Source organism: Oncorhynchus kisutch, unplaced genomic scaffold, assembly GCF_002021735.2.
Source record: "Oncorhynchus kisutch isolate 150728-3 unplaced genomic scaffold, Okis_V2 scaffold2879, whole genome shotgun sequence".
NCBI lineage: Eukaryota > Metazoa > Chordata > Actinopteri > Salmoniformes > Salmonidae > Oncorhynchus > Oncorhynchus kisutch.
Window position 1 is genome coordinate 25915 of NW_022264824.1, and position 22847 is coordinate 48761.

The following is a 22847-nucleotide window of genomic DNA, read 5'->3' on the forward strand; positions in this document are numbered from 1 at the left end:
TGGGCGGGATGTCTATTGATCTGTTGCTCCTGTGTGGAGTGTTGGGGATACGTTTGAGAGCGTTTGAGAGCGATGTCCTTTAGAGTCCGGGCGAAGGTGGGCACTGCTGCCTTGTAGAGGTGGACCTGATCATAGAGGATGTTCAAGTCGAGGGTGGAGTGGTGGGAAAACGTTTGGTTTTGAGGCACAGTCACGGGAAATACTTGCATTTACCCGCTGTATTGTGGCAGGGTGGAAGTGTTTTCGTGGTAGCAGGGTGGAGATAACCCCTTGTGCGTTGGGGATAGTAGAAGAAGCTTTTTCAAACACTCCCTTCAGTGCTGTCGCCACCCTTTCCTGCTGTGCTCTCAGGTCGTTTGTGTCTGTGTGTATTATTAGGTGGCTAGGTGAGCCTAGTTGGTCCTCAGACAGAAGGTCTAGGGCGCGCTGGGTGTTTGGACACCAGAGTTTAGACACACTGTGTTTGGGGATTTTTAAAAAATTGTATATATTTTCCATTTGAGTCCATAAGGAGTACAATCTGTGTCTTGTGTTTGTTCTCAGTCGGTGTGGGGGGGTTGTCAGGAGGGCTATCAGGGTGGCTCAGAGGGGGTGAGATCCCCTGGGTTTGAGGTTCTTCATTTGTCTGCTCGGCTGTGATGTCGACGCTATGGTCAGGGCCGGCTGTGGACTGTTCCGGCTTCGTCCTTTCTAGGGAGTTTTTCCTGGCCACCGTGGTTCTACAGCTGCATTGCTTGCTGTTTGGGGTTTTAGGCTGGGTTTCTGGACAGCACTTTGATATATCAGCTGATGTAAGAAGGGCTTTATAAATAAATTTGATTTATGATGATTTGATTTCTGCTCTGGTGTCGAGACTGTTGTCGGGAGCTGAGGTGTGCTGTTCTGCTGTCTTTTCTGCGGGGGTGGCCACCTCTCTAGTGGGTTGTTCTCTGTCACACGCCGTCCCCTTCAACCTCTCCTCCATCCCCCTCAACCTCTCCTCCAGCAGTCTGATCCTCTCCTCTAGTGTTCTGCTCTTCCCCTGCTCCTGCTCTTTCTCCTGTTGTAGTTGTCTCACCACTGTCCAGAGTGCAGATATGTCTCTCTCCACCTCCAGCTCTCCGGGTCTGGTTAAGAGAGTGTTGTTGTGCTGGACTGTTGTCTGGGTCTGTGCTGACTGGAGTGTAATCACCTGCTGCTCCAGCTCCACCTGCCTTACCTCCAGCTGGGTAAATGTATCCTTCATTTCAATGAGGGAGTAGTACTCTGTGCTGGGAGGTTGACTTTCCGCTGGGGGTTGCTCGTCTGTGAGGTTATATAATGAAGAGGTTTGGTCTGACCTGCTCGGGGTGGGGGTATCTTTCTCAAGAGAGAGCTTCTCCTGCTGAGCTAATTCTTTGATTAGGTGAAAGTCCAGCTGAAACATGTTTGTGGTTACGCTGTACCATCACTGTTACTTATAGAGAGTTACCCAGAGTCCTCGTTGTCAAGTATCCAGAGTTTCCACTCCTCGTTAACACCCCCTCTCTTAACAAAGGGGTAGTGTGCTAATATAGCACTGTGCCATGCCAGGGGATGGTTTGTGTGGAAGATGAGGTTGCTGATGTTCTTATTCCACTCCTCTCTCTCTCTCTCTCTCTCCCTCTCCCCCCCCTCTCTCTCTCTCTCTCTCTCTCTCTCTCAATTACATTTTTCAATTCAAGGGCTTTATTGGCATGGGAAACGTGTGTTAACATTGCCAAAGCAAGTGAGGTAGACAACATACAAAGTGAATATATAAAGTGAAAAACAACAAAAATTAACAGTAAACATTACACATACAGAAGTTTCAAAACAGTAAAGACATTACAAATGTCATATTATATATATATACAGTGTTCTAACAATGTACAAATGGCTAAAGGATTATCTCTCTCTCTCTCTCTCTCTCTCTCTCTCTCTCTCTCTCTCTCTCTCTCGCTCTCTCTCTCTCTCTGTCTCTCTCTCTCTCTCTCTCTCTGTCTCTCTCTCTCTCTCTCTCTCTCTCTCTCTCTCTCTCTCTCTCCCTCTCGTCTCTCTCTCTCTCTCTCTCTCTCTCTCTCTCTCTCTCTCTAGTGCTGTTTGGCCAGTTTGTGGTGTTTCAGACGTTGGCAAGTGATATTGTGGAAATCTGCGACGGACCGACTCCAGACTCTCCTGTCCTCTCGTCCATCTCCGGCTCTCACTCAGGTAGAGAACATCACCTTTTCTCTTTACAGTGAATCCTATCCTGACAGGACACACCTGAATAAAAATAATCATCTCAATAACAAATCTCTATGTAAATAAAGGAATTTAAATATAATGTTCGTTGAGTTTAAAAGTGATGGGTTTAACGAAAACCAAAAAATGTATTTTCTCCCTGCACTGAAGGAGAGACTCTACCTTTAAGTTCTGGGAACAAAATCACCGTGAAGTTCACCACCGCGGGTCCAGAGACAGCCAAGGGATTCCACTTTGTTTATCAAGGCATGTTTTTCTATATTATCTATATCTATAGCTCTTTGATATGAAGATAGATGAACTTCTATATTATCTATATCTATAGCTCTTTGATATGAAGATAGATGAACTTCTATACTATCTATATCTATAGCTCTTTGATATGAAGATAGATGAACTTCTATACTATCTATATCTATAGCTCTTTGATATGAAGATAGATGAACTTCTATATTATCTATATCTATAGCTCTTTGATATGAAGATAGATGAACTTCTATATTATCTATATCTATAGCTCTTTGATATGAAGATAGATGAACTTCTATATTATCTATATCTATAGCTCTTTGATATGAAGATAGATGAACTTCTATACTATCTATATCTATAGCTCTTTGATATGAAGATAGATGAACTTCTATATTATCTATATCTATAGCTCTTTGATATGAAGATAGATGAACTTCTATACTATCTATATCTATAGCTCTTTGATATGAAGGTAGATGAACTGCCTTGCAGTTGCTACCTGCTATCTTGGCAGAGAGGAGAACATTTGGCAGCCCTTTTTACAAAACACTACGTCATATCACAGTGTCTTGATTGATCTGTCTCTCTGCCATTGAAAGGACTAGTCAGTGGTGTTCCATTGAGTGTGTGCAGAGGATCGTTGAGCTGAGCAGAGCAGGGAAAAGACATGGGGGAAGATGCATAGATTGACTGATGATCTGAGAGAGGATGTTTTGGTGGATCTCTGTGCCAATCCCATGTCTTCTCTCTGTCTTGCGCCCTCTATCTCTCTGCCTGCCTGCCTCTCTCTCTGTCTCTCTCTCTCTCTCTCTCTCTCTCTCGCTCTCTCTCTCTCTCTGTCTCTCTCGCTCTCTCTCTCTCTCTCTCTCTCTCTCTCTGTCTCTCTCTCTCTCTCTCTCTCTCTCGCTCTCTCTCTCTCTCTCTCTCTCTCTCTCTCTCTTGCTCTCTCTCTCTCTCTCTCTCTCTCTCTCTCTGTCTCTCTCTCTCTCTCTCTCTCTCTCCCTCTCTCACTCTGCTTGTCTTCTCTCCTCTCAGCTGTCCCCAGGACCAGTGCATCTCAGTGCAGCTCTGTGCCGGAGCCCAGGTTTGGGAAGCGGATAGGAAACGACTTTGGCATTGGCACGGTGGTGCTGTTTGAATGCAATCCAGGCTACGCTCTGCACGGCGCCACTGCCATCAGGTGTGAGGCCATCCCGAACACTGTTGCTCAGTGGAACGGCACTGAGCCCACCTGCGTAGGTAAGTAGACTGAGCCAACTCCTCACAGTCACAGACCTAGTTCCACCGACCCAAACCACACAGTCACAGACCTAGGGGTGCCTGGCGAAATGGGTTATTTCCACCTCATGAATTGATGTACATTTTCCCAAATACGAATGGAATTGAGAATCATTGGATTGCCCACCCCCCCAAAAACATTATTCAATGCCTTGGACCCGAAGTAGTGACTATATTTCAGATGATAAAGTATTGCATTCATGGCTTTGATACTCCTCCATTGCACAATGATAGTGTGTTATCTGTCTGTCCAAGTGAACACATCGTTGTGCTGCCCAGTAATACTTCTTCAGGTCATCCAAGACCTCCAGCTTTAAAAGGAGGAAGTGGAAAACAGTCCATTTGATCTAGAGGTCTTTCCCTTTCTAAATAAAGGAGGAAGTGGAAAACAGTCCATTTGATCTAGAGGTCTTTCCGTTTCCAAATAAAGGAGGAAGTGGAAAACAGTCCATTTGATCTAGAGGTCTTTCCCTTTCTAAATAAAGCTGGAAGTGGAAAACAGTCCATTTGATCTAGAGGTCTTTCCCTTTCTAAATAAAGCTGGAAGTGGAAAACAGTCCATTTGATCTAGAGGTCTTTCCCTTTCTAAATAAAGCTGGAAGTGGAAAACAGTCCATTTGATCTAGAGGTCTTTCCCTTTCCAAATAAAGGAGGAAGTGGAAAACAGTCCATTTGATCTAGAGGTCTTTCCCTTTCTAAATAAAGCTGGAAGTGGAAAACAGTCCATTTGATCTAGAGGTCTTTCCCTTTCTAAATAAAGCTGGAGAGCAGACCGTTTCTTTTATGAAAGACGTGAGATGGAGCTTCTCTCTCTGAAAGGAATTAGTTCAGCAATTTGGCAAATGAAGCCCTTTATCTACTTCCCCAAAGTCAGATGAACTCGTAGATCCCATCTTTAAAGGAATATTTCAGGAGTTTTATCTTCTCACCAAGAGTCAGATGAACTCGTAGATCCCATCTTTAAAGGAATATTTCAGGAGTTTTATCTCCTTACCAAGAGTCAGATGAATTCGTAGATTCCATCTGTTTGTCTCTGTGTTTAGTATGAAGGAAGTTAGAGGTAGAAACGTTGTGTTTTTCTTTTACTAACCTTCTGGAATGGAATCAGCCGGCCAATCACGCAACGTCTGCTTACATTTACCTTCCAAAAAGGACCCGGCATCATAATGAGTTCTGTTGTTTTGTCGTTTCAATTACGGTCTCCTGAATGAACACACCTTGTTTTATATAGCAGAAACCCGAAGAGTAGCTAGGAGGGGAGTGGAATCAAACCTGGTTTTAGTTAACAGACTCCCACAGAGTAACTAGGAGGGGGGATGGAATCAAACCTGGTTTTAGTTAACAGACTCCCACAGAGTAACTAGGAGGGGGATGGAATCAAACCTGGTTTTAGTTAACAGACTCCCACAGAGTAACTAGGAGGGGGATGGAATCAAACCTGGTTTTAGTTAACAGAGTCCCACAGAGTAACTAGGAGGGGGATGGAAATCAAACCTGGTTTTAGACAGCAGAAACCCACAGAGTAACTAGGAGGGGGATGGAATCAAACCTGGTTTTAGTTAACAGACTCCCACAGAGTAACTAGGAGGGGGATGGAATCAAACCTGGTTTTAGTTAACAGACTCCCACAGAGTAACTAGGAGGGGGATGGAATCAAACCTGGTTTTAGACAGCAGAAACCACAGAGTAACTAGGAGGGGGATGGAATCAAACCTGGTTTGATGTGCTGATGGGTATAGTGATGAAGGCTGCATGAACCCAAAGGATGTGCTGATGGGTATAGTGATGAAGGCTGCATGCACGCAATGGATGTGAGACAAGACGTGCTGAAGGGTACCTATAGTGATGAAGGCTGCACCCTATTCCCTATTAAGTGCACTAACTGACGTAAGGGCTCTGTTCACTACAGATTAGAGCTGGGCGATATCAACAAAAATCGTCTTTTTTTTTTTCTCCGTTATTTTACCAGGTAAGTTGACTGAGAACACGTTCTCATTTACAGCAACGACCTGGGGAATAGTTACAGGGGAGAGGAGGGAGGATGAATGAGACAATTGTAAACTGGGGATTATTAGGTGACTGTGATGGTTTGAGGGCCAGATTGGGAATTTAGCCAGGACACCGGGGTTAACACCCCTACTCTTACGATAAGTGCCATGGGATCTTTAATGACCTCAGAGAGTCAGGACACCCGTTTATCATCCCATCCGAAAGACGACACCCTACACAGGGCAGTGTCCCCAATCACTACCCTGGGGTATTGGGATAATTTTTTTAGACCAGAGGAAAGAGTACCTCCTACTGGCCCTCCAACACCACTTCCGGCAGCATCTGGTCTCCCATTCAGGAACTGACCAGGACTAACACTGCTTAGCTTCAGAAGCAAGCCAGCAGTGGTATGCAGGGTGGTGGTATGCTGAAGGCATATTGTGATAAATGGACTGAATTATAACAATAACAATAAATGGAATGATAAGTTAATAACTTATATGTGCAGCATAGTTATGTTTATTTATTTTTTTATTTTTTTATTTCACCTTTATTTAACCAGGTAGGCTAGTTGAGAACACCTTTATTTAACCAGGTAGGCTAGTTGAGAACACCTTTATTTAACCAGGTAGGCTAGTTGAGAACACCTTTATTTAACCAGGTAGGCTAGTTGAGAACACCTTTATTTAACCAGGTAGGCTAGTTGAGAACACCTTTATTTAACCAGGTAGGCAAGTTGAGAACACCTTTATTTAACCAGGTAGGCTAGTTGAGAACACCTTTATTTAACCAGGTAGGCTAGTTGAGAACACCTTTATTTAACCAGGTAGGCTAGTTGAGAACACCTTTATTTAACCAGGTAGGCCAGTTGAGAACACCTTTATTTAACCAGGTAGGCTAGTTGAGAACACCTTTATTTAACCAGGTAGGCTAGTTGAGAACACCTTTATTTAACCAGGTAGGCTAGTTGAGAACACCTTTATTTAACCAGGTAGACTAGTTGAGAACACCTTTATTTAACCAGGTAGGCTAGTTGAGAACACCTTTATTTAACCAGGTAGGCTAGTTGAGAACACCTTTATTTAACCAGGTAGGCTAGTTGAGAACACCTTTATTTAACCAGGTAGGCTAGTTGAGAACACCTTTATTTAACCAGGTAGGCCAGTTGAGAACACCTTTATTTAACCAGGTAGGCTAGTTGAGAACACCTTTATTTAACCAGGTAGGCTAGTTGAGAACACCTTTATTTAACCAGGTAGGCTAGTTGAGAACACCTTTATTTAACCAGGTAGGCTAGTTGAGAACACCTTTATTTAACCAGGTAGGCTAGTTGAGAACACCTTTATTTAACCAGGTAGGCTAGTTGAGAACACCTTTATTTAACCAGGTAGGCTAGTTGAGAACACCTTTATTTAACCAGGTAGGCTAGTTGAGAACACCTTTATTTAACCAGGTAGGCCAGTTGAGAACACCTTTATTTAACCAGGTAGGCTAGTTGAGAACACCTTTATTTAACCAGGTAGTCCAGTTGAGAACACCTTTATTTAACCAGGTAGGCTAGTTGAGAACACCTTTATTTAACCAGGTAGGCTAGTTGAGAACACCTTTATTTAACCAGGTAGGCTAGTTGAGAACACCTTTATTTAACCAGGTAGGCTAGTTGAGAACACCTTTATTTAACCAGGTAGGCTAGTTGAGAACACCTTTATTTAACCAGGTAGGCTAGTTGAGAACACCTTTATTTAACCAGGTAGGCTAGTTGAGAACACCTTTATTTAAGCAGGTAGGCCAGTTGAGAACAAGTTCTCATTTGCAACTGCGACCTGGCCAAGATAAAGCATAGCAGTGTGAGCAGACAACAAAGAGTTACACATGGAGTAAACAATTAACAAGTCAATAACACAGTAGAAAACAAAGGGGGAGTCTATATACAATGTGTGCAAAAGGCATGATAAAAACAGTATGGGGATGAGTATGGGGATGATAAAAACAGTATGGGGATGAGGTAGGTGAAAAAGGGTGGGCTATTTACCAATAGACTATGTACAGCTGCAGCGATCGGTTAGCTGCTCAGATAGCTGATGTTTGAAGTTGGTGAGGGAGATAAGAGTCTCCAACTTCAGCGATTTTTGCAATTTGTTCCAGTCACAGGCAGCAGAGTACTGGAACGAAAGGCGGCCAAATGAGGTGTTGGCTTTAGGGATGATCAGTGAGATACACCTGCTGGAGCGCGTGCTACGGATGGGTGTTGCCATCGTGACCAGTGAGCTGAGATAAGGCGGAGCTTTACCTAGCATGGACTTGTAGATGACCTGGAGCCAGTGGGTCTGGCGACGAATATGTAGCGAGGGCCAGCCGACTAGAGCATACAAGTTGCAGTGGTGGGTGGTATAAGGTGCTTTAGTGACAAAACGGATGGCACTGTGATAGACTGCATCCAGTTTGCTGAGTAGAGTGTTGGAAGCCATTTTGTAGATGACATCGCCGAAGTCGAGGATCGGTAGGATAGTCAGTTTTACTAGGGTAAGCTTGGCGGCGTGAGTGAAGGAGGCTTTGTTGCGAAATAGAAAGCCGACTCTTGATTTGATTTTCGATTGGAGATGTTTGATATAAGTCTGGAAGGAGAGTTTGCAGTCTAGCCAGACACCTAGGTACTTATAGACGTCCACATATTCTAGGTCGGAACCATCCAGGGTGGTGATGCTAGTCGGGCATGCGGGTGCAGGCAGCGACCGGTTGAAAAGCATGCATTTGGTTTTACTAGCGTTTAAGAGCAGTTGGAGGCCACGGAAGGAGTGTTGTATGGCATTGAAGCTTGTTTGGAGGTTAGATAGCACAGTGTCCAAAGACGGGCCGAAAGTATATAGAATGGTGTCGTCTGCGTAGAGGTGGATCAGGGAATCGCCCGCAGCAAGAGCAACATCATTGATATACACAGAGAAAAGAGTCGGCCCGAGAATTGAACCCTGTGGCACCCCCATAGAGACTGCCATATCATTTCTACTACTCTGAATGTTGTAGCTATCAATTGTCCCATTGACAATCAAACATTAGCAAATGTATTTCATTTCAAACTGAACATATCTCTAGTAAAATCCTGTAGGTTGTTTATTGTAAAATGAAGGATATATCAACAAATGTCCACGATAAGTGGTCGGTTTGGTCGGTGGCAATCATTGTTGGTTTATAGTCCCAGCTCTACACAGATGCAGGAGCTTAATTTGACCCAGTTTCTCACAGCAGGAAAATAATCCTGCAGCAACAGGAAATGTGAATTATTATATGGATTATAATGAATTAACTTCTTTTTTTTGTAGGGGTTTGATAAAGTCTAAATGTTTTAAGTGGAAATTACAAACTTTAGAAACCTTTTAGAACCTAGAATGCACTCAAATTTCGTGCAACACCAGGAGGATCAAATTAAGATCCTACACCTGTATGTAGGGAATAGGGTTCCATTTGGGATGCAGGTATATAGTGATTATCAAATCAAATCAAATCAAATTGTATTTGTCACATACACACGGTTAGCAGATGTTAATACGAGTGTAGCGAAACGCTTGTGCTTCTAGTTCCGACAATGCAGTAATAACCAACGAGTAATCTAACCTAACAATTCCAAAACTACTACCTTATACACACAAGTGTAAAGGGATAAAGAATATGTACATAAAGATATATGAATGAGTGATGGTACAGAGCGGCATAGGCAAGATACAGTAGATGGTATCGAGTACAGTATACACATATGAGATGAGTATGTAAACAAAGTGGCATAGTTAAAGTGGCTAGTGATACATGTATCACATAAAGATGCAGTAGATGATATAGAGTACAGTATATACGTATACATATGAGATGAATAATGTAAGGTATGTAAACATTATATTAAGTAGCAATGTTATGGCAGAGATTGAGAGTTGTATGTAGCACAGGAAGAGACCGGCATCATCACCAAGTCTGCTTCACCTGAGGAGTGAGGAGATGAATAGCGAAGTCGCTTTCTGTGAATTTGTCACGGTGTCTGTCTCTGTGTGGGAGTAGTGAAGAGGACATCATCTGTAAAATATTGATGAGTTTGAAATTGCAGTGAACTGGATTAGGGGCCAATAATTAGATATGTGAGCTCCTACATGCAGCATGGCTCAACGACACACTGAGGCAGGAGAAATCATGTTGTGGGTTTATATACTGTCCTGGTTGTCTGTTGACTACCCCTGTTCGTCCTTGGTGTGGTAGATACAGGCTGGTTGTCTGTTGACTACCACTGTTCGTCCTTGGTGTGGTAGATACAGGCTGGTTGTCTGTAGACTACCCCTGTCCGTCCTTGGTGTGGTAGATACAGGCTGGTTGTCTGTTGACTACTCCTGTTCGTCCTTGGTGTGGTAGATACAGGCTGGTTGTAGACTACCCCTGTTCGTCCTTGGTGTGGTAGATACAGGCTGGTTGTAGACTACCCCTGTTCGTCCTTGGTGTGGTAGAAACAGGCTGGTTGTAGACTACCCCTGTTCGTCCTTGGTGTGGTAGATACAGGCTGGTTGTCTGTAGACTACCCCTGTTCGTCCTTGGTGTGGTAGATACAGGCTGGTTGTAGACTACCCCTGTTCATCCTTGGTGTGGTAGATACAGGCTGGTTGTAGACTACCCCTGTTCATCCTTGGTGTGGTAGATACAGGCTGGTTGTCTGTTGACTACCCCTGGTCGTCCTTGGTGTGGTAGATACAGGCTGGTTGTCTGTAGACTAACCCTGTTCGTCCTTGGTGTGGTAGATACAGGCTGGTTGTCTGTTGACTACCCCTGTTCGTCCTTGGTGTGGTAGATACAGGCTGGTTGTCTGTTGACTACCCCTGTTCGTCCTTGGTGTGGTAGATACAGGCTGGTTGTCTGTAGACTAACCCTGTTCGTCCTTGGTGTGGTAGATACAGGCTGGTTGTCTGTAGATTAACCCTGTTCGTCCTTGGTGTGGTAGATACAGGCTGGTTGTCTGTAGACTAACCCTGTTCGTCCTTGGTGTGGTAGATACAGGCTGGTTGTCTGTAGACACCCCTGGTCGTCCATGGTGTGGTAGATACAGGCTGGTTGTAGACTACCCCTGGTCGTCCTTGGTGTGGTAGATACAGGCTGGTTGTAGACTACCCCTGGTCATCCTTGGTGTGGTAGATACAGGCTGGTTGTCTGTTGACTACCCCTGTTCGTCCTTGGTGTGGTAGATACAGGCTGGTTGTCTGTAGACTACCCCTGGTCGTCCTTGGTGTGGTAGATACAGGCTGGTTGTAGACTACCCCTGGTCGTCCTTGGTGTGGTAGATACAGGCTGGTTGTCTGTAGACTACCTCTGTTCGTCCTTAGTGTGGTAGATACAGGCTGGTTGTCTGTTGACTACCCCTGTTTGTCCTTGGCAGACAGGCATCAGGTTGTTTATGACTGAAGGAGGCATCTCAAACAGCACCCTATTCCCTATGTAGTGCACTGCTTCTGACCAGAGCCCTGTGAGTTTCCCTATGAGTTTCCCTATGGGTTTCCCTGTGGGTTTCCCTATTTCCCTATGGGTTTCCCTGTGGGTTTCCCTATGGGTTTCCCTGTGGGTTTCCCTGTGGGTTTCCCTGTGGGTTTCCCTATGGGTTTCCCTGTGGGTTTCCCTGTGGGTTTTCCTGTGGGTTTCCCTATGGGTTTCCCTGTGAGTTTCCATATGGGTTTTCCTGTTAGTTTCCCTGTGAGTTTCCATATGGGTTTTCCTGTTAGTTTCCCTGTGAGTTTCCCTGTGGGTTTCCCTGTGGGTTTCCCTGTGAGCTTCCCTGTGGGTTTTGACAGCTCTGCTCTCCACTGAGGTTAGCTGGTGAATTCAACAGCAGGCAAACATTCAACCAGGCAGTATTGACCTCATACACAGAGACCAACCAGGCAGTATTGACCTCCTACACAGGGATCAACCAGGCAGTATTGACCTCCTACACAGAGACCAACCAGGCAGTATTGACCTCCTCCACAGGGACCAACCAGGTAGTATTGACCTCCTACACAGGGACCAACCAGGCAGTATTGACCTCCTACACAGGGATCAACCAGGCAGTATTGACCTCCTACACAGGGACCACTCAGGCAGTATTGACCTCCTACACAGGGACCAACCAGGTAGTATTGACCTCCTAAACAGGGACCAACCAGGCAGTATTGACCTCCTACACAGGGACCAACCAGGCAGTATTGACCTCCTACACAGGGAAACAAAAGATCCACATTGTTTCTCTCCTCTCTTAGCCTGGATCTGATGGAAGAGTCATTTATATTCAGGGAAAATTCCCTTGACATCGTCACGTGTTCCATTGTTGAGTCATTTCTATTCAGGGAACATTCCCATGACATCATCACGTGTTCCGTTGTTGAGTCATTTCTATTCAGGGAACATTCCCATGACATCATCACGTGTTCCTTTGTTGAGTCATTTCTATTCAGGGAACATTCCCATGACATCATCACGTGTTCCGTTGTTGAGTCATTTATGTTCAGGGAACATTCCCATGACATCATCACGTGTTCCGTTGTTGAGTCATTTATGTTCAGGGAACATTCCCATGACATCATCACGTGTTCCGTTGTTGAGTCATTTATGTTCAGGGAACATTCCCATGACATCATCACGTGTTCCTTTGTTGAGTCATTTATGTTCAGGGAACATTCCCATGACATCGTCACGTGTTCCATTGTTAAAAGGAGAGTATATGTAAAATGTCATCATCATTAGTCCCTGTTATTCTGATATCTGTCATGAAATTAAATGAGTCAGCAACTGGTGACAATAGACAACAGAACAACTGCTGGGATTTGAGTTATCTCTCTAAAGCAACACGTTGTATTCTGTCAGATGAAAAATAGTATATCGTTTTTGTTTTTTATTCCGTGGCTGATGGATGTCTGTTCCGTTTGAACTACACGAGGCCTTACAGCTGTTCATAATAACATGTGCAGTAGCGGACTTTCAAATATTAATGTAGAAGTGGTACCTGACATGCTTTCATCTCCTCTGTAAAGTATATTGCTACGTTCCTATATCCACACTAGCAAATCACGTTGAATGCTCAATACATTGCAATGTGGATATTGGAGAGCCTATGGCTTGGAATCGGTTATGATCCTATGAGGTTTATAATGAAACTCCTGGGACCAGCAGGAGATCAATAGTAATCGGTTGTGGTCCTATGAGGTTTATAATGAAACCCCTGGGACCAGCAGGAGATCAACAGTAATCGGTTGTGGTCCTATGAGGTTTATAATGAAACCCCTGGGACCAGCAGGAGATCTACAGTAATCGGTTGTGATCCTATGAGGTTTATAATGAAACCCCTGGGACCAGCAGGAGATCTACAGTAATCGGTTGTGATCCTATGAGGTTTATAATGAAACCCCTGGGACCAGCAGGAGATCAACAGTAATCGGTTGTGGTCCTATGAGGTTTATAATGAAACCCCTGGAACCAGCAGGAGATCAACAGTAATCAGAAGGGCTGGGGTGAACGGATCACAAATGATAGATGGATGAAACCCATGTATGGATGATGGACAGATGAGGGACGTATGGATGAGTAACCCTCCATAAAACAATGAAGAACAACAGGTGGCTGGGGGGAATGGATGATGGACAGATGAGGGATGAATGGATGGATGAAGCCCCATGGATAGATGATGATGAGATGGAGGAATGCATGGATGAACCCTGGTCTCCATGGTGATGTAATAGGAGACACCTTGGTCTCCATAGTGATTGAATGGGAGACACCCTGGGCTCCATAGTGATGTAATAGGAGACACCCTGGGCTCCATAGTGATGTAATAGGAGACACCCTGGGCTCCATAGTGATGGAATAGGAGACACCCTGGGCTCCATAGTGATGTAATAGGAGACACCCTGGGCTCCATAGTGATGGAATAGGAGACACCCTGGGCTCCATAGTGATGGAATAGGAGACACCCTGGGCTCCATAGTGATGGAATAGGAGACACCCTGGGTTCCATAGGGATGGAATAGGAGACACCCTGGGCTCCTCTGGGTGACTTGTCTCTCTCTTCTCTACTCTTGGTGTCTGGGTGACTTGTTTCTCTCTTCTCTACTCTTGGTGTCTGGGTGACTTGTCTCTCTCTTCTCTCACCCTGGTCTCCTCTGGGTGACTTGTCTCTCTCTTCTCTCACCCTGGTTTCCTCTGGGTGACTTGTCTCTCTCTTCTCTACTCTTGGTGTCTGGGTGACTTCTCTCTCTCTTCCCTACTCTTGGTGTCTGGGTGACTTGTCTCTCTCTTCTCTCACCCTGGTCTCCTCTGGGTGACTTGTCTCTCTCTTCTCTCACCCTGTGCAGTTCCCTGTGGAGGACTGCTGACATCTCGTAAGGGGACCATCCTTTCTCCTGGTTACCCAGAGCCCTACGCCAACTATCTCAACTGTATCTGGAAGGTCTCTGTGCCAGAGGGAGCAGGCATCCAAGTGAGAGAAGCAGCATGAAACGTTATGAATATAATGTTGGAAAGTTTTGATAGTTAAAAGGGTTTAAGAATTAAACTTTCATGGAATTCTATCTTAGAATGGGAATTTGCTAAAAATGTATCCCATTATTGATGAGGCAACTGTTTTATTCAACTTAGATATTTCTTTTTTTTTTACTCTTAAATGTATTTCTTTGTTCCTTTCCTCAGATCCAGGTCATAACTTTTGCCACGGAACACAACTGGGACTCCTTGGACTTTTTTGACGGTGTCGATGGCAACGCGCCAAGGCTTGGCAGCTATTCAGGTGAAACAACCTCCAGAATTAGTCTTTTAAAGCTCTTATTTTGGAATTGATGGAAGTGATAATAATGTCTGATCTGAACACTCAGTAAAAAGAGTACTTATGGATGTGATAATAATGTCTGATAGGAACACAGTACTTATGGATGTGATAATAATGTCTGATCGGAACACAGTACTTATGGATGTGATAATAATGTCTGATCGGAACACAGTACTTATGGATGTGATAATGATGTCTGATCAGAACACAGTCCTTATGAATGTGATAATAATGTCTGATAGGAACACAGTACTTATGGATGTGATAATAATGTCTGATAGGAACACAGTACTTATGGATGTGATAATAATGTCTGATCGGAACACAGTACTTATGGATGTGATAATGTCTGATCGGAACACAGTACTTATGGATGTGATAATAATGTCTGGTTGGAACACTCAGTAAAAAGAGTACTTATGGATGTGATAATAATGTCTGATCAGAACACAGTACTTATGGATGTGATAATAATGTCTGATCGGAACACAGTACTTATGGATGTGATAATAATGTCTGATCGGAACACAGTACTTATGGATGTGATAATAATGTCTGATCGGAACACAGTACTTATGGATGTGATAATGATGTCTGATCAGAACACAGTACTTATGAATGTGATAATAATGTCTGATAGGAACACAGTACTTATGGATGTGATAATAATGTCTGATCGGAACACAGTACTTATGGATGTGATAATAATGTCTGATCGGAACACAGTACTTATGGATGTGATAATAATGTCTGGTTGGAACACTCAGTAAAAAGAGTACTTATGGATGTGATAATAATGTCTGATCAGAACACAGTACTTATGGATGTGATAATAATGTCTGATCGGAACACAGTACTTATGGATGTGATAATAATGTCTGATCGGAACACAGTACTTATGGATGTGATAATAATGTCTGATCGGAACACAGTACTTATGGATGTGATAATGATGTCTGATCAGAACACAGTACTTATGAATGTGATAATAATGTCTGATAGGAACACAGTACTTATGGATGTGATAATAATGTCTGATCGGAACACAGTACTTATGGATGTGATAATAATGTCTGATCGGAACACAGTACTGATGGATGTGATAATAATGTCTGATAGGAACACAGTACTGATGGATGTGATAATAATGTCTGATCGGAACACAGTACTTATGGATGTGATAATAATGTCTGATAGGAACACAGTACTGATGGATGTGATAATAATGTCTGATCGGAACACAGTACTTATGGATGTGATAATAATGTCTGATAGGAACACAGTACTTATGGATGTGATAATAATGTCTGATAGGAACACAGTACTTATGGATGTGATAATAATGTCTGATAGGAACACAGTACTTATGGATGTGATAATAATGTCTGATCGGAACACAGTACTTATGGATGTGATAATAATGTCTGATAGGAACACAGTACTTATGGATGTGATAATAATGTCTGATAGGAACACAGTACTTATGGATGTGATAATAATGTCTGATCGGAACACAGTACTTATGGATGTGATAATGATGTCTGATCAGAACACAGTACTTATGAATGTGATAATAATGTCTGATAGGAACACAGTACTCATGGATGTGATAATAATGTCTGATCGGAACACAGTACTTATGGATGTGATAATAATGTCTGGTCGGAACACTCAGCAAAACGAGTACTTATGGATGTGATAATAATGTCTGATAGGAACACAGTACTTATGGATGTGATAATGATGTCTGATCGGAACACAGTACTTATGGATGTGATAATGATGTCTGATCGGAACACAGTACTTATGGAAGTGATAATAATGTCTGATCGGAACACAGTACTTATGGATGTGATAATAATGTCTGATCGGAACACAGTACTTATGGATGTGATAATGTCTGATCGGAACACAGTACTTATGGATGTGATAATAATGTCTGGTTGGAACACTCAGTAAAAAGAGTACTTATGGATGTGATAATAATGTCTGATCAGAACACAGTACTTATGGATGTGATAATAATGTCTGATCGGAACACAGTACTTATGGATGTGATAATAATGTCTGATCGGAACACAGTACTTATGGATGTGATAATAATGTCTGATCGGAACACAGTACTTATGGATGTGATAATGATGTCTGATCAGAACACAGTACTTATGAATGTGATAATAATGTCTGATAGGAACACAGTACTTATGGATGTGATAATAATGTCTGATCGGAACACAGTACTTATGGATGTGATAATAATGTCCGATCGGAACACAGTACTTATGGATGTGATAATAATGTCTGATCGGAACACAGTACTTATGGATGTGATAATAATGTCTGATCGGAACACAGTACTTATGGATGTGATAATAATGTCTGGTTGGAACACTCAGTAAAAAGAGTACTTATGGATGTGATAATGATGTCTGATCAGAACACAGTACTTATGGATGTGATAATAATGTCTGATCGGAACACAGTACTGATGGATGTGATAATAATGTCTGATAGGAACACAGTACTGATGGATGTGATAATAATGTCTGATCGGAACACAGTACTTATGGATGTGATAATAATGTCTGATAGGAACACAGTACTGATGGATGTGATAATAATGTCTGATCGGAACACAGTACTTATGGATGTGATAATAATGTCTGATAGGAACACAGTACTGATGGATGTGATAATAATGTCTGATCGGAACACAGTACTTATGGATGTGATAATAATGTCTGATAGGAACACAGTACTTATGGATGTGATAATAATGTCTGATCGGAACACAGTACTTATGGATGTGATAATAATGTCTGATAGGAACACAGTACTCATGGATGTGATAATAATGTCTGATCGGAACACAGTACTTATGGATGTGATAATGATGTCTGATCAGAACACAGTACTTATGAATGTGATAATAATGTCTGATAGGAACACAGTACTCATGGATGTGATAATAATGTCTGATCGGAACACAGTACTTATGGATGTGATAATAATGTCTGATCGGAACACAGTACTTATGGATGTGATAATAATGTCTGGTCGAAACACAGTACTTATGGATGTGATAATAATGTCTGATCGGAACACAGTACTGATGGATGTGATAATAATGTCTGATAGGAACACAGTACTGATGGATGTGATAATAATGTCTGATCGGAACACAGTACTTATGGATGTGATAATAATGTCTGGTTGGAACACTCAGTAAAAAGAGTACTTATGGATGTGATAATAATGTCTGATCAGAACACAGTACTTATGGATGTGATAATAATGTCTGATCAGAACACAGCACTTATGGATGTGATAATAATGTCTGATCAGAACACAGTACTTATGGATGTGATAATAATGTCTGATCGGAACACACTACTTATGGATGTGATAATAATGTCTGATCGGAACACAGTACTTATGGATGTGATAATAATGTCTGATCGGAACACAGTACTTATGGATGTGATAATAATGTCTGATCGGAACACAGTACTTATGGATGTGACGGGGGGAGACGACATTTGGCTCTTTGAGAAAAGTTATCCGAATCTCCAAACGGCGCAGTTCAAGGAAATGAAAAAGACCTGACTGACTCCCTCTGACTCGCCTAGCAAAATGATATAGTTTTTACCTGATGAAGAAGACCTGACTGACTCCCTCTGACTCGCCTAGCAAAATGATATAGTTTTTACCTGATGAAGAAGACCTGACTGACTCCCTCTGACTCGCCTAGCAAAATGATATAGTCTTTACCTGATGAAGAAGACCTGACTGACTCCCTCTGACTTGCCTAGCAAAATGATATAGTCTTTACCTGATGAAGAAGACCTGACTGACTCCCTCTGACTTGCCTAGCAAAATGATATAGTCTTTACCTGATGAAGAAGACCTGACTGACTCCCTCTGACTCGCCTAGCAAAATGATATAGTTTTTACCTGATGAAGAAGACCTGACTGACTCCCTCTGACTCACCTAGCAAAATGATTTAGTCTTTACCTGATGAAGAAGACCTGACTGACTCCCTCTGACTTGCCTAGCAAAATGATATAGTCTTTACCTGATGAAGAAGACCTGACTGACTCTAGTCTTCACCTACGAAGAAGACCTGACGGACTCTACTCTTCACCTGATGAAGAAGACCTGAGTGACTCTAGTCTTCACCTGATGAAGAAGACCTGAGTGATGGAAATGGTGTCAAATAAATCTATCTAATAGGACTTAATAAAATAGGACTTAATAAAATAGGACTTAATAAATCTCTGACCACCTGCTCAGAGACAATTGATGTGTGTAGGGCATGGCTCTCTAACCCTGTTCCTGGAGAGCTGACCTCCTGTGGGTTTTCACTCCAACCCCAACCCCAGTTGTAACTAATCCGATTCAGCATATCATCCAGCTAATTATTAGAATCAAGTGCGCTACATTAGGGTTGGAGTAAAACCCTATACAGGAGGGTATCTCTCCAGGAACAGGGTTGGAGTTAAAACCTACAGGAGGGTCTCTCTCCAAGAACTGGGTTGGAGTTGAAACCTACAGGAGGGTTTCTCTCCAGGAACAGGGTTGGAGTAAAACCTACAGGAGGGTATCTCTCCAGGAACAGGGTTGGACTTAAAACCTACAGGGGGGTCTATCTCCAGGAACAGGGTTGTAGTTAAAACCTACAGGAGGGTCTCTCCAGGAACAGGGTTGGAGTAAAACCTACAGGAGGGTATCTCTCCAGGAACAGGGTTGGAGTTAAACCTACAGGAGGGTATCTCTCCAGGAACAGGGTTGTAGTTAAAACCTACAGGAGGGTCAATCTCCAGGAACAGGGTTGTAGTTAAAACCTACAGGAGGGTCTCTCCAGGAACAGGGTTGGAGTAAAACCTACAGGAGGGTATCTCTCCAGGAACAGGGTTGGAGTTCAAACCTACAGGAGGGTCTATCTCCAGGAACAGGGTTGTAGTTAAAACCTGCAGGAGGGTCAATCTCCAGGAACAGGGTTGTAGTTAAAACCTGCAGGAGGGTATCTCCAGGAACAGGATTGGGGTAAAACCTACAGGAGGGTATCTCTCCAGGAATAGGGTTGGAGTTAAAGTCCGTAAAACAGTATCTCTTCAGGAACAGGGTTGGAGTTAAAACCTACAGGAGGGTTCTCTCCAAGAACTGGGTTGGAGTTAAAACCTACAGGAGGGTATCTCTCCAGGAACAGGGTTGGAGTTAAAACCTACAGGAGGGTATCTCTCCTGGAACAGGGTTGGTGATCCCTGGTGTAGTGTATTTTATGATATTTTCCTATTGACTGTCTCCATGCGTACGTTCTACGTTCCAGTCACATACGTTCCATGTCTTTACCCCCTAGAGACCCTTCCTACTGTAACTCCCACTTGACTGTCTCCATGGGTATGTTCTGTAGGTACGACCATCCCCCAGCTCCTTAACAGCACCTCCAACAACATCTACCTGACCTTCCAGTCCGACATCAGTGTGTCTACAGCAGGCTTCCACCTGGAATATACAGGTATGGAGAGATACACCTAGCTATAGGCTGGTCCTAGATCAGGTGTAATCTGGAGTATACAGGTATGAAGAGAGACACCTAGCTATAGGCTGGTCCTAGATCAGGTGTAATCTGAAGTTTACAGGTATGAAGAGAGACACAGCTAGCTACAGGCTGGTCCTAGATCAGGTGTAATCTGGAGTTTACAGGTATGAAGAGAGACACAGCTAGCTACAGGCTGGTCCTAGATCAGGTGTAATCTGGAGTTTACAGGTATGAAGAGAGACACAGCTAGCTACAGGCTGGTCCTAGATCAGGTGTAATCTGGAGTTTACAGGTATGAAGAGAGACACAGCTAGCTACAGGCTGGTCCTAGATCAGGTGTAATCTGAAGTTTACAGGTATGAAGAGAGACACAGCTAGCTACAGGCTGGTCCTAGATCAGGTGTAATCTGAAGTTTACAGGTATAAAGAGAGACACAGCTAGCTACAGGCTGGTCCTAGATCAGGTGTAATCTGAAGTTTACAGGTATAAAGAGAGACACAGCTAGCTACAGGCTGGTCCTAGATCAGGTGCAATCTGGAGTTTACAGGTATAAAGAGAGACACAGCTAGCTACAGGCTGGTCCTAGATCAGGTGTAATCTGGAGTTTACAGGTATGAAGAGAGACACAGCTAGCTACAGGCTGGTCCTAGATCAGGTGTAATCTGGAGTTTACAGGTATGAAGAGAGACACAGCTAGCTACAGGCTGGTCCTAGATCAGGTGTAATCTGAAGTTTACAGGTATGAAGAGAGACACAGCTAGCTACAGGCTGGTCCTAGATCAGGTGTAATCTAAAGTTTACAGGTATGAAGAGAGACACAGCTAGCTACAGGCTGGTCCTAGATCAGGTGTAATCTGGAGTATACAGGTATGAAGAGAGACACAGCTAGCTACAGGCTGGTCCTAGATCAGGTGTAATCTGAAGTTTACAGGTATGAAGAGAGACACAGCTAGCTACAGGCTGGTCCTAGATCAGGTGTAATCTGGAGTATACAGGTATGAAGAGAGACACAGCTAGCTACAGGCTGGTCCTAGATCAGGTGTAATCTGAAGTTTACAGGTATGAAGAGAGACACAGCTAGCTACAGGCTGGTCCTAGATCAGGTGTAATCTGGAGTATACAGGTATGAAGAGAGACACAGCTAGTTACAGGCTGGTCCTAGATCAGGTGTAATCTGAAGTTTACAGGTATGAAGAGAGACACAGCTAGCTACAGGCTGGTCCTAGATCAGGTGTAATCTGAAGTATACAGGTATGAAGAGAGACACAGCTAGCTACAGGCTGGTCCTAGATCTGTGTGTGCTTTAGCCAAGTCCTCTGACTTTCAGTGTCTTCTATTTTGTATCCTTATTTTACCAGGTAAATTGACTGAGAACATGTTTTCGTTTACAGCAATGACCCGGGGAAAAGATCAAGGGGAGATGAATGAGCCAATTGTAAACTGGGGATGATTAGGTGACCGTGATGGTATGAGGGTCAGATTGTGAATTTATCCAGGACACCAGGGTTAACAACCCTACTCTGACGATAAGTTACCCTGGGATTTTTAGTGACCACAGAGAGTCAGGACACTCATTTAACGTCCCATCTGAAAGACGGCACCCTACAGGGCAGTGTCCCCAATCACTGCCCTGGGGCATTGGGATTATATACACTATACATGGCCTTGCAAAAGTATTCATCCCCCTTGGCATTTTTCCTGTTTTGTTGCATTACAACCTTTAACTGAAAATGATTTTTATTTGGATTTAATGTAATGGACAGACACAAAATAGTTTAAATTGGTGAAGTGAAATGTAAAAAAATATGTTCTTTAAAAAAAAATTAAAAAAAAATGTAAAAGTAGTGCGTACATATGTATTCACCCCCTTCGCGATGAAGCCCCTAAACAAGATCTGGTGCAACCAATTACCTTCAGAAGTCACACAATTAGTTAAATAAAGTCCACCTGTGTGCAATCTAAGTGTCACATGACAGTAAATATACATCTGTTCTGACAGGTCCAAGAGTCTGCAACACCATTAATCTTTACTTTTTTATTTGACCTTTATTTAACGAGGCAAGTCAGTTTAAGAACAAATTCTTATTTTCAATCACGGCCTAGGAACAGTGGGTTAACTGCCTGTTCAGGGGCAGAACGACAGATTTGTACCTTGTCAGCTCGGGGGTTTGAACTTGCAACTTTCCGGGGAGTCCAACGCTCTAACCACTAGGCTACCCTGCCGCACCATTAAATCCACTAAGCAAGGGTTACCACCAAGCAAGCAGCACCATGAAGACCAAGGAGCTCTCCAAATAGGTCAGGGACAAAGTTGTGGAGAAGTACAGATCAGGGTTGGGTTATAAAAAAATATCTGAAACTTTGAACATCCCACGGAGCACCATTAAATCCATTATTAAAAAATGGAAAGAATATGGCACCACAACAAACCTGCCAAGAGAGGGCCACCTACCAAAACTCACGACCAGAATGCTATTTCTGGCGCAAACCCAACACCTTTCATCACCCCGAGAACCTCATCCCCACAGTGATGTGGGAGCCCAGACCTCAATCCAATTGAGAATCTGTGGTATGACTTAAAGATTGCTGTACACCAGCGGAACCCATCCAACTTGAAGGAGCTGGAGCAGTTTTGTCTTCAAGAATGGGCAAAAATCACAGTGGATTGATGTGCCAAACATATAGAGACATACTCCAAGATACTTGCAGCTGTAATTGCTGCACAAGTTGGCTCTACAAAGTATTGACT

The 22847-nt window shown here is 43.2% G+C and overlaps 1 protein-coding gene across 1 annotated transcript in view; it reads left to right on the top strand.

The window, feature by feature from the left end:
* Positions 1 to 3507: 3507 nt before the first annotated feature.
* Positions 3508 to 22847, top strand: part of LOC116370990 (CUB and sushi domain-containing protein 3-like) — a gene marked incomplete at its 5' end in the record, with an annotated part of 257751 nt that continues 238411 nt past the window's right edge. Inside the window, 4 exons of the mRNA XM_031819925.1 lie at positions 3508 to 3711; positions 14085 to 14209; positions 14419 to 14515; positions 19969 to 20073. Coding sequence (XP_031675785.1) covers positions 3508 to 3711; positions 14085 to 14209; positions 14419 to 14515; positions 19969 to 20073 — 531 coding nt within the window. The remainder of the gene's footprint in view (positions 3712 to 14084; positions 14210 to 14418; positions 14516 to 19968; positions 20074 to 22847) is intronic.